We start from the raw sequence: 12,440 nt of genomic DNA, 5'->3' as shown, positions 1-12,440 counted from the left end.
AGTTGGTTTTAATATGTATGCTTGTTTAATGCAATATAAAGCAAGGGGAATGAATATTCAAAAGAAAATTTCATAATCTGTGTTATTTATAGACAAGAGTGCACACGTTGAAATGTCTCGCCTTCTATACTAATCATTGATATTATGTAGATAGTCCTAAGTATAAAGCTTTATTACAACTGTCTCATAAACTTTATACTTCTGTCATTTTTATGCAATTTTCAAGTTGGTTTTAATATGTATGCTTGTTTAATGCAATATAAAGCAAGGGGAATGAATATTCAAAAGAAAATTTCATAATCTGTGTTATTTATAGACAAGAGTGCACACGCTGAAATGTCTCGCCTTCTATACTAATCATTGATATTATGTAGATAGTCCTAAGTATAAAGCTTTATTACAACTGTCTCATAAACTTAACATTACTTTATACTTCTGTCATTTTTATGCAATTTTCAAGTTGGTTTTAATATGTATGCTTGTTTATTGCAATATAAAGCAAGGGGAATGAATATTCAAAAGAAAATTTCATAATCTGTGTTATTTATAGACAAGAGTGCACACGCTGAAATGTCTCGCCTTCTTTACTAATCATTGATATTATGTAGATAGTCCTAAGTATAAAGCTTTATTACAACTGTCTCATAAACTTAACATTAACCAAGATAACTAAACAAAGACCAATGAACCATGCCAGGCAGACATGTACAGCTAACAATGCTTCTATACAACATATATAGTTGACCTATTACTTATAGTTTAAGAAAAATAGACCAAAACACAAAAACTTAACACTGTGCAATGAACCGTGAAAATGAGGTCAGGGTCAAAAGAAACCTGCGCTACTGACATAAAGATCATAAAATATTTCCATACACCAAATATAGTTGACCTATGGCATATATATAGTATTAGATAAAAAGACCAAAACTCAAAAACTTAACTTTGACCACTGAACCATGAAAATGAGGTCAAGGTCACATGACATCTGCCCGCTAGACATGTACACCTTACAATCATTTCATACAACAAATATAGTTGACCTATTGCATATAGTATGAAAAAAAACAGACCAAAACACAAAAATTTAACTATAACCACTGAACCATGAAAATGAGGTCAAGGTCACATGACATCTGCCTGCTAGACATGTACACCTTACAATCATTCCATATAACAAATATAATAGACCTATTGCATATAGTATGAAAAAAACAGACCAAAACACAAACATTTAACTATAACCACTGAACCATGAAAATGAGGTCAAGGTCAGATGACACCTGCCAGTTGGACATGTACACCTTACAGTCCTTCCATACACCGAATATACTAGCCCTATTGCTTATAGTATCTGAGATATGGACCTGACCACCAAAACTTAACCTTGTTCACTGATCCATGAAATGAGGTCGAGGTCAAGTGAAAACTGTCTGACAGACATGAGGACCTTGCAAGGTACGCACATATCAAATATAGTTATCCTATTACTTATAATAAATGAGAATTCAACATTACAAAAAATTTGAACTTTTTTTTCAAGTGGTCACTGAACCATGAAAATGAGGTCAAGGACATTGGACATGTGACTGACAGAAACTTCGTAACATGAGGCATTTATATACAAAGTATGAAGCATCCAGGTCTTCCACCTTCTAAAATATAAAGCTTTTAAGAAGTTAGCTAGCACCGTTGCCGCTGCTGCCGTAGCCGTCACCGCCAGATCACTATCCCTATGGCGAGCTTTCTGCAACAAAAGTTGCAGGCTCGACAAAAATCAAATTCCAAAAGATGCTTATCAAAAGAAGGATTAATTTAAGAGTCGTTTATCAAATTTAAGTTGAATAAAAAATGTTGCTTTTAAAGTCTTTTTGGATATGGTATCATTAGACGCAAAATAACAGTTATACTTGACAACCTTGGTTTTATCTTCACAAATATTAAGTTTTTATACACCCATAAACAAATGAAGATTTAGGGCATGCTATTTTTTTAATTGACAATGGCTAGTATTAAAATAAAATCTAAATGCTAATCTATAAAAGTTGATTCACAATTGATCCATAAGGAAAATTTTCTAACAATTAGTTAAAAAGGGAGGTAAAAAGTTCTATCTGTAAATGTCACGACATCAATCAAGGTTCATCTAGGATTTGACAGTCTCTTGTAAAACTATTATGATACTTTTTATCTTATAAATCAATTCTTCAGACTTTTTTAATTACAAAATAAAACTATCTTTGAATGCATATCATAAAAACGCACCTGAGAGTCTAACAGATCCTGATTTATATGGAGCTTCCTCTGGCAATTCTTCAATAGTAACTGTAACGGAGGATTTCGTGGTTAACTTATCGACTCTGTCAGACACATCCACGTTAAATGTCCATTTGCCAGTTGGTACATTGTGAAGCATGGTTATCATCCCAGACTCCCGGTTAACACTTAAAAAGAAACAAAAATGGTTTATTTATTGCTGCAGACTTGAATAAGTTAATTCAATCAATGTTCATGGACACATCAGATTCAATACTGTAAACCAACTTATTTTCGCGGATACTTTATTTTGCATTATACCAATTCGTCCATTTCGCGGCTTTTAAAATTGGCAATTTTCTTATTTACTTGATGTAGATTAATAAAGATTTACTTATTCGGGACGATTTATATTCGCTTTATTTTTTCATCCGTGAAAGTCCCGAAAATAAATTGCTCGCAAAAATAAGTTTGTTTACAATATACTGTTTAATCCTGTAACATTTTAATGTCACACTGAGTCTCTTTTTAAAGAATGGATTTAGACATAAAATCAGTTTATTTTATGAAGCGTTGTTAGAATTTCTTAGTATTTTGCATTAAAAAGAAGTTTGGTATAAATGTAAATGTAATAATTTTCACTTAAACTTTATGTTAAATGTTGCAGGGATATTTACATAGTCCCTTCCAACCAACTCGCATGAATTCTAAATGAAATAGCAGTCAATTTGATGGTAAATTAACTGTAAAAAGCTTTGATGAAATATAAATTACATAGATGGCTTACCTGAAAAATTTCTGATAATTATCAGGGCCAACAAAGGTCTTGTCGTCAATGTCATGGTCATCTAAATCAGCATAGTTTACAGCTCCAATCTCAATATTCTTAAACATTCCTGAAAGATAAGTATGGAATAATCACAATATGTGTACAATAACGGGTTTATAGAAGACAATAACCCAAAAATCTTCAATTCGGATTTCGTGGGTACAGAGGAATCACGAATTTAAATGTTCAAAGAATTACAAATTGTCTAAAGGAATGTATCCAAATTTTGCCAAAACCAAGAAATTTGATATCCACGAATATGCAAGTCTTCCTCAAACCACGAAAATTAATGAATCCACAGTAAATGAATACTAAAATTTATTAATAAATCGTCTGTGACTTTCATAGGTCATGTGACTGATATTTACCTTTGTAATTATACACATGTATATTCTGTGTTCCTGGTCCATGTGGGTTGTCGTTTATGTCCCCTATCTCAATAGTAAGTGTATTGGTACCAGTCATGCTCAGTGCATTAGAAACTCCTCTTTTATCCCACATTTTAATGGGTAGGTAATAAAACTTCTTAACCTCTCTGTCAAACACTTCTTTTGATTTGATTTGAGCTCCTCCATTTCCACCATCCAGTGCTAGTGTGAGAAAACAAATATTGTTATTAAAAACTGAGGATATTTTGTTTTAAATTACAAATATACTTCTAATCCTCATGATATCTAAAGTTAAATACTCTATTAGCCTTTGGCTTCACTAGTAAGGTAAAATCCAAGAAGATTTTGTTTTAAAAATAACCATGCAGATTAATATGAGTTTTAAACAAAATGTTATGTGTTCTTTTGTTGCTATAAAATATAGACAATTACTGATTCAGTCTACATGTTAAGGGGGCATAACTCTGGCATTTGTTGGCAAATGTATTACAAATTTGCACATCTTCATGTCAAAATCTTAAAATGAACAAAGTTTCATTAACATCTGGTGAAGTATGCACAAGGAGATGTTTCTACAAACTGTGTACTAAAAGAGAAAAAATCCAAGTTCAACTTCATAATTTTGAAAATCCTCAACAGACATTATTCGTCTTACCTGCCATAAAGTTGACATCAAATTTACACTGTGCTTGACTTTGGCTAGTGCATGGTATTCCATCAAATCCAAAAGGAGGCCCATTGTTAGGTAGATCAGGATCTTCACCTAACACAGTTGTTACAAGAGTACTGATTGGTGCATTTTCCATTATTTTAGCATAGGGAACACCTTTGATTTTTGGAAACTCATCATTGATGTCATTTACACTGACGGTCAAGGTTGCAGTACCGGTCAAACTAGGAACTCCTACAAAAAAGTTGATTCAATTTAAGCAATGATTTTGTTCCTTAAAAAACAAATAATTTGAATATTTTAAAACTTCAAATAAAGGTATTAGTTTGAAGTTTTAAAATATTCAAATTATTTGTTTTTATGTTAGAAACTTTCTCTTGAAAAACCACTCATAAGCATAATTGCATGGTAAAGGCATACTTTAAAAAAAAAGTATAATAGATTTTTTTGTTATACACAACATGCACTTGCATATATTCTTTCTCCTTACTGCTGGTACAGTTTATTTTTCAAAAAGACATGCCACTATTTTGAAGTGTTAATATTCTAATTACATATTGACCTATTTACCTTTGTCCATAGCCAAAATGTATACAGTATGTTTAGCAATATGTTCTCTATCAAGCAGCTTATTTAGTCTGATTCTTGCAGACAGTTTAGAAGTAGTAGGATCAACATATTCCTCCAATTTAAAATATTCTTTTGGATTTTCATCTCTGGGGTCTTTTCCAATGAAGTAGCTAAAAAAAGAAAATATGTACTTACTGTGAAAATTGTGATAAATCTATTATAATTTTATATCATCTAAGGCAAAACACATAAAAAAAGATGAAAATCTTCAATGAAGGTCAACTAAAACCATCCTCCTGTTTAAAAAATGCAAAAATATTGTGCATGGAATTTTTTATCTTAATTTAAAGCTAAAGCTGTTATAATCAGCATAGAGCATGACAGAAGTAATTTTTTCTGTAATAGCAGATTACTTGTAAGAACCAATCAAATAATTTTATTTCATACATTTATGTCATTTCTCAAAAAGTTTTTTTTTTCTCATACTGAAACTTATATGCCTTTATATCATTGTGTTATTCCATAATGGAAGATAAGATGCATTACTAACTGTTCACCCTCTAAAAATAGAGAATTAATATTTTAACAGCTACAAGTTCAATAGATATAAGAGGATGTGGTATGAGTGCAAATGAGACAACTCTCCAACCAAGTCACAATTTGTAAACATAAAATATTATAGGTCAAAGAACGGCCTTCAACAAAGTCCTGTGTAAATTTAAAATTTTCTACACAAACCTGATTTCACCGTTTAGGCCGGTATCCCGATCGGTAGCGGTAAACGTGGCAAGTTCCGTGTCGACTGCAGTTGCAATTCCTTCATCCCTATTGATTTCTTTATTTTTGATTATGAATATTGGCTTCTCATCATTGACATCCTCAATAGTGATCTGAATATTGGTGGATGCTGTATATTTATCTTCACGATCTTTTACTGTAGCTGTTAAATTGAAGAATGTTTCTCCTGCTTCATAATCAGGGTTCTATAAGTTAAAAAAAAATATGCCTATATTTTAATTATGTAAATGAGGTCAGGGTCAGATGAATCTCTGGCAGATGAACATGTAAACCAAACAATCATTCCATACATCAAATATATATAATCTACTGACTATTGTATCTGAGAAACAGACTGCACCATAAAAACTTAACATTAACCAATGAACAATGAAAACTAGATAAATGTCCTTTTCACAAAAGAACTTACGACTAAGATTGATCATAAGTATACTGAAATGTTTATGACTTATGATCAATCTTAGTCATAAGTTTTTTTTGTAAAACTGACTTCAGTTGATTCTGCCAGATGAAAATGTGCACCTAACAATATCATATTACATACATCAAATTATGTTGACCTATTGATTATAGTATCTAAGAATTCCATATACCAGTTATCCTATTGCTAAAAATTGTCGAGAAATTTATTTGACAAAAAAAATGTAGTCTTTTAAGTGGTTCTTGAACATTTGTTGAACCACAGTTACTAGTACTAAGGATCTCTTCCCTTTTGAAATATAAATTTTTATTCAAATAATTATGCTGCCACTGCCATATCAGCATTTGTTTTTCTCATGTTCTGCGAATTTACTTAATTATACTTACACTGCCATTGTACACTCGAATGATACCCTCTCTGCCTTGTTTTGTAATGGTGAAATGTTTTACTTATACTTACACTGCCATTGTACACTCCAATGATACCCTCTCTGCCTTGTGTTGTAATGGTGAAATGTTTTACTTATACTTACACTGCCATTGTACACTCCAATGATACCCTCTCTGCCTTGTGTTGTAATGGTGAAATGTTTTACTTATACTTACACTGCCATTGTACACTCCAATGATACCCTCTCTGCCTTGTGTTGTAATGGTGAAATGTTTTACTTATACTTACACTGCCATTGTACACTCCAATGATACCCTCTCTGCCTTGTGTTGTAATGGTGAAATGTTTTACTTATACTTACACTGCCATTGTACACTCCAATGATACCCTCTCTGCCTTGGGTTGTAATGGTGAAATGTTTTACTTATACTTACACTGCCATTGTACACTCCAATGATACCCTCTCTGCCTTGGGTTGTAATGGTGAAATGTTTTACTTATACTTACACTGCCATTGTACACTCCAATGATACCCTCTCTGCCTTGGGTTGTAATGGTGAAATGTTTTACTTATACTTACACTGCCATTGTACACTCCAATGATACCCTCTCTGCCTTGTGTTGTAATGGTGAAATGTTTTACTTATACTTACACTGCCATTGTACACTCCAATGATACCCTCTCTGCCTTGTGTTGTAATGGTGAAATGTTTTACTTATACTTACACTGCCATTGTACACTCCAATGATACCCTCTCTGCCTTGGGTTGTAATGGTGAAATGTTTGTAAGCATCTTGATTGAGGGAATACCTCAACACCTCATCCACATCAGGATCATCAGCCTTAATCGTAAGAATGGCGCCAGAATGGGTCTCCGGAATGGTCACACGGTATACAGACTCATTAAACACTGGTGGATTATCATTAATATCAATGATGTTAATTGTGACGGATGCTGAACTGGTTTGTGGAGTAGTTCCCTTGTCTACTGCTTGGACAACAAAGAAGTACTGAGCATGTTTTTCTCTGTCTAGGTCTGCTACTGTTGTAAACACCTGTCCGTCGCCCTCTATTCTGAAGGCTGTTCTTGGGGTACCATCTCCAATGATTTGGAATGTAAATTCAGCGTTAAGACCAGCATCATAGTCTTCAGCGATTACTCTCATTACAGAGGTTCCTGAAAAGTGAACAAAATACTGTAAAAACAACTGAAAACAAGGCTAAATAAATGACATTTTACTTAAGTGCTTTCTGGGTTTTAAATCCTTCATCAGGAACACTCAAAGCCAAAAAATCTGAGAGCAAAGGATGTATAAGAACTGAAATAAAATATTGTACACTTCTCTTCTTCTTTAGAATCAGATCTTAAAATTAAGTTAAAATAAACCATTGATTTTGATACTGTTAATTGAGAAATCATTGCAATGTATTTATTTTAAAATACAAAAGATGTGACAGGATTATAATCGCAATAATTTTAACTCACATTTTAAAAATTTTCTATATGAATTAAACAGGATTTTTCCTAATATCGTAAAAAATCATATTTTAGGCCTTTTTTTTTTAATTAGTTGGTTTACGGACAACTAGTGTCAAAGGTTAGGGTCGGAGGAGGTAAAAAAAATAAAAATAAAATAGCAATCTTAGATTTTTTTTTTGTTCACGTATAACTGTTCTGAAAAATTTGAGTTGGAGGAAAAAAAAAAAAAAAATGCTGTTCATTCATGACATTACAGGGGTTGAGGAGGAGAAATAGTTTAGCTCTTATCTTGATATGCTTTGCATTTGATGGATGGATGGTCAATTGTTGTTTAATGTCTAGTGGCTAATCAGATGCATAATTAGGATGAGAATATGATAATGAGAAATGAAACAAATATAATTTTTGCCCCAAAGGACGCAAGCACTTCTACGGGTGTACTGGTAGGGGTGTCTGCCCTAGTTTTGTTTGGTGGCGAAACTGTTTGTACCTTGACAATGGCAACATTTTCATCAGCCATATTGTCGAATATGGCATCGCCGATTGTTTGCTTAGGTTTGCATTTGATAAAAGTGCTCTCAGTACGTTGACCATCAAAGTTAATATTCAACTGAAAGTAGATGAAGCCGTCAGACTCCATGGTCCTCCCTCGTTGGGTTTTTGAATTCGTCTGCGTCATTTCGAAGCTTTTCAAAATACGCCGTTCACTACAAACGCTTTATTGACACAGACAAAACGTTTTGGAACGCCTCGGATTTTTTTATTCACAGCACTCGAAAAATCGGGTCGGCGGAATAAAAAACAACACGAAATCAAAATTTTAATTTTATTTCACTTTTAAACAAAATCGGGTCGGCGGATCCGTAAACCAACTAATTAAAAAAAAAAGGCCTTAGTTAAGAATGACAAAATCTCAATAATAAATGCATGCAATAATTTCTGAATTTACAGTAATGGAAAAGAGGGTTAAAAAACTTACCAACTGGAGACATTTCATTTACAGTTCCTGTTGGGTTATCAGGTATAAACTTAGGCTTATTATCATTGATGTCAATCGGGAAAATTTGTACTGTAGCATATCCTGTTAATCTGATTGTCTCCCCTGGCTCATCAATAGCAAGTAAGTTAAACTGGTAAACTTCTCTGCCATCTGGTTTGTCTCGATCTAATTTGCCGACCAGATTCAAAATGCCAGTGTTGGCATCTATGGAAAACAAGTTAGCAATGACAGGATCCTCATTAGAGATTCGGTACTCCATGCCTTTCTCTCTGAAGGTGTCTGGGTCCATAGCATGTGCCTGTAACAACATAAGTGGGTTCTGTGGCGAGTAGACCATCTCTTCTGTTACGTTTCTGATCACATAACTTGGTTTGTCGAAGACTGGTGGGTTGTCGTTCACGTCATTAATTGTTATTTCTACCAAGGTTTCAGCAGTATATTTCCCATCATTCACTCTGATAGTTAGATTGTAGGCCTAAAAAAGAAACAATATATTTTTTTACAATCTTCAACATACTGTTTTACAAATTCACCTCTGACAATATTTTGATGAAATTTCCAACTTCTAAAGTTTCTAACTCCCTCATGCTTTAGATCATGATATAGCTCCTAACCTTTCAACATATATTTATACAATCCTGGCTTTCAAATGTTTGGCTCAGAGCGTTTCTAGTAAGGGCTGTTCCAAAAATAAATGTATGGAGGGGAAGGAAGGCACTTTTTATTTGTCCCCACCATGGATACATTTTAAATTGGATATTTCATTTAAATGTTAAAGCAATCTTTCTTAACCACCACCCATCAAATTTTAATAAAAGTGTCTTCCTTCCCCGACCCCCCCCCCCCAATTGCAATTAATTCTGGAAAAGCCCTAAAGGGAAACCAGAAGAAAGCTTTTATCTATCAAAGTATCATGAATGATATTTAAACTCCAATTGATACAAAAAGTATTATTTATATCATTCTGAACTAGAAATTAACAAATATAATGTATATTATAAAACTTTCAAAAAAAATCTTTTAATCCATAAAAACAATATATCACAAATTTCACTTTTTTCTTCACGAATACTTTACTTAAGGAATGACTGTAATCTTTTTTTCTGTCTATGAAGAAATAACATCAAAAATGTGGTGCACACTGAATAACCTGGGTAGTAAGTTATTTAACAGTGTGCACTACATTTTTTATGTTATTTCGAATAGACAGAAATAATATTACAGTCATTCCTTATAATTTAATTCTAAACTCCTTTTTGAGCCCGAGTAAATCATGAAAACATGTAGATGACGTCATGGTCACATGACTAAATTATGGCTATGAGCTGATAAACAAAACACTGTCAGCCAATCAGAAGTAGGGTTACATCCAAAATTAAATTATTTATTGGTAGATATACTTACTTTGTCACCATTTTCATAATCCAGATTTCCTGCTACAACAATTTCTCCAACCAACTGTTGAGTTTTAATAGAGAAGAATGAAGATCCAGGACCAGGGACGATATTGTACTGGAATGTTGCCTCTGAATAAAAATGACTGAGTTATAAGTCACTGAACAATAAAATTAGATACTTATTCTCTTTATAGAATTTAAAGAAGAAGAAAATTTCTCTCCTCAGACAACAGAGATGTTATCATGAAGATAACAGTTGTTTGGGGTTTACAGTTTCTGTTCAGATCATTCTTTAAACACTTTGTTTGCCATATTTGGATCTTTTCTTCTATTTTTTTCAAAAAGGACTCTTAGGTGTTGACATTTTTTCCTAAGTAATGTATAGTTGGTCATTGACTCATGGAAATTACACCATATCTCAATAATATTTCTTCTAAACTCCATTATATTTTCAAGTGATCTAATAACATAAAAAATTTACTGTCAAATAAATGCTTATTTTAAATAAAGCCATCTGAATCTGTGACTTCCTCAAGTGGTGTACAAATGAGCATTATCTTTTTTTGGTGTACGGATTTCTAAAATAAACTGTATGTGTTGTACTGATTCTTATTGGTATTCTGATTCCTAATTAAATAAAACTGTAAAACTAAAATTTTTCTAGGTATTTTTAAGTTTAATAAAACCCAGTCATGACATGAAAATACTTATAAAAAGACCATGCATGCAAGAAAAACATTATTTTTTGAAATCTCACCATCTCTATCTTTGGCTTCAACAGTAGTGACTATAGATGATATAAAGGCATCTTCGTTGACATTAGCATAATAAATAGTTTTTTCAAAATTAGGTGGGTTGTCATTCTCATCTCCGATCTTTACTCTAACTGTGGCTACATCTACAAAGGGAAATAACTGATTGTTATTTATCTATAAGTAAAGGTTAACTAAAATCAAATTACCAAAAAATTCCATAGATTGGTACAAAACCGAATTATATATATAGGAGCCCAGTAAATTTTGAAAATCTCTCCTGAATACCATTCTCCTCATAAGGTGTCCATTTTAGTTCAGAGAAAGATACATCCATATCTAGCCCTTTTAGAGCATTACTTCATCATAATTGGATGTTTTCACTCAGAACTTTGAGTTTTATCAAAACCTTTTTTTCTTCTTCAAATTTTGAGTTTTTAATAAGCAACTTGAAAAGTTGGTTAAGTAGACAAAGTCACATATAATTGACTTCATTTGAATGTCAAATTTGTAAATATACTATCCATCAATGATCTTGAACTCTCACTACAGTAATTATGACAGATATCATTAATAAAGGGCTGCGCTTTAGCGCATGATACGCCCGTTGCTCTTTTAACTTGTCTTTTATGCTTTAAATGAATTTATATGATCAACTAGAAATATATATACAAATCAAAAGAGATGTTACATTAATATATTCACCAAAGTTTCACAAGAGTGCACACGCTGAAATGTCTCGCCTTCTATACTAATCATTGATATTATGTTGATAGTCCTAAGTATAAAGCTAAGCTTTAATACAACTGTCACATAAACTTAACATTAACCAAGATAACTAAACAAAGACCAATGAACCTTGAAAATGAGGTCAAGGTCAGATGAACCATGCCAGGCAGACATGTACAGCTAACAATGCTTCTATACAACATATATAGTTGACCTATTACTTATAGTTTAAGAAAAATAGACCAAAACACAGAAACTTAACACTGTGCAATGAACCGTGAAAATGAGGTCACGGTCAAATAAAACCTGCGCGACTGACATAAAGATCATAAAATATTTCCATACACCAAATATAGATGACCTACGGCATATATTATTAGATAAAAAGACCAAAACTCAAAAACTTAACTTTGACCACTGAACCATGAAAATGAGGTCAAGGTCACATGACATCTGCCCGCTAGATAGGTACACCTTACAATCATTCCATACAACAAATATAGTAGACCTATTGCATATAGTATGAGAAAAACAGACCAAAACACAAAAATTTAACTATAACCACTGAACCATGAAAATGAGGTCAAGGTCAGATGACACCTGCCAGTTGGACATGTACACCTTACAGTCCTTCCATACACCGAATATACTAGCCCTATTGCTTGTAGTATCTGAGATATGGACTTGACCACCAAAACTTAACCTTGTTCACTGATCCATGAAATGAGGTCGAGGTCAAGTGAAAACTGTCTGACAGA

At 32.8% G+C, this 12,440-nt stretch overlaps 1 protein-coding gene across 3 annotated transcripts in view; it reads right to left on the bottom strand.

Moving 5' to 3' along the window:
- Positions 1 to 12,440, bottom strand: part of LOC139528050 (neural-cadherin-like) — a 63,623-nt gene that overhangs the window by 25,144 nt on the left and 26,039 nt on the right. For 2 of the 3 annotated variants that reach the window (XM_071323838.1, XM_071323836.1), the window contains 10 exons: positions 10,959 to 11,099; positions 10,209 to 10,330; positions 8,784 to 9,279; positions 7,050 to 7,501; positions 5,453 to 5,697; positions 4,715 to 4,884; positions 4,130 to 4,378; positions 3,454 to 3,675; positions 3,044 to 3,152; positions 2,266 to 2,444 (listed from right to left, as the gene is read on the bottom strand). In XM_071323838.1, the coding sequence (XP_071179939.1) occupies positions 2,266 to 2,444; positions 3,044 to 3,152; positions 3,454 to 3,675; positions 4,130 to 4,378; positions 4,715 to 4,884; positions 5,453 to 5,697; positions 7,050 to 7,501; positions 8,784 to 9,279; positions 10,209 to 10,330; positions 10,959 to 11,099 (2,385 nt within the window). The other variant, XM_071323837.1, reaches the window with a different exon arrangement.

Source organism: Mytilus edulis, chromosome 6 (genome assembly GCF_963676685.1).
Source record: "Mytilus edulis chromosome 6, xbMytEdul2.2, whole genome shotgun sequence".
NCBI classification, from domain to species: Eukaryota; Metazoa; Mollusca; class Bivalvia; order Mytilida; family Mytilidae; genus Mytilus; species Mytilus edulis.
Note: the sequence above shows the minus strand (reverse complement) of the source record. Positions and strands in the feature narration are given on the sequence as shown.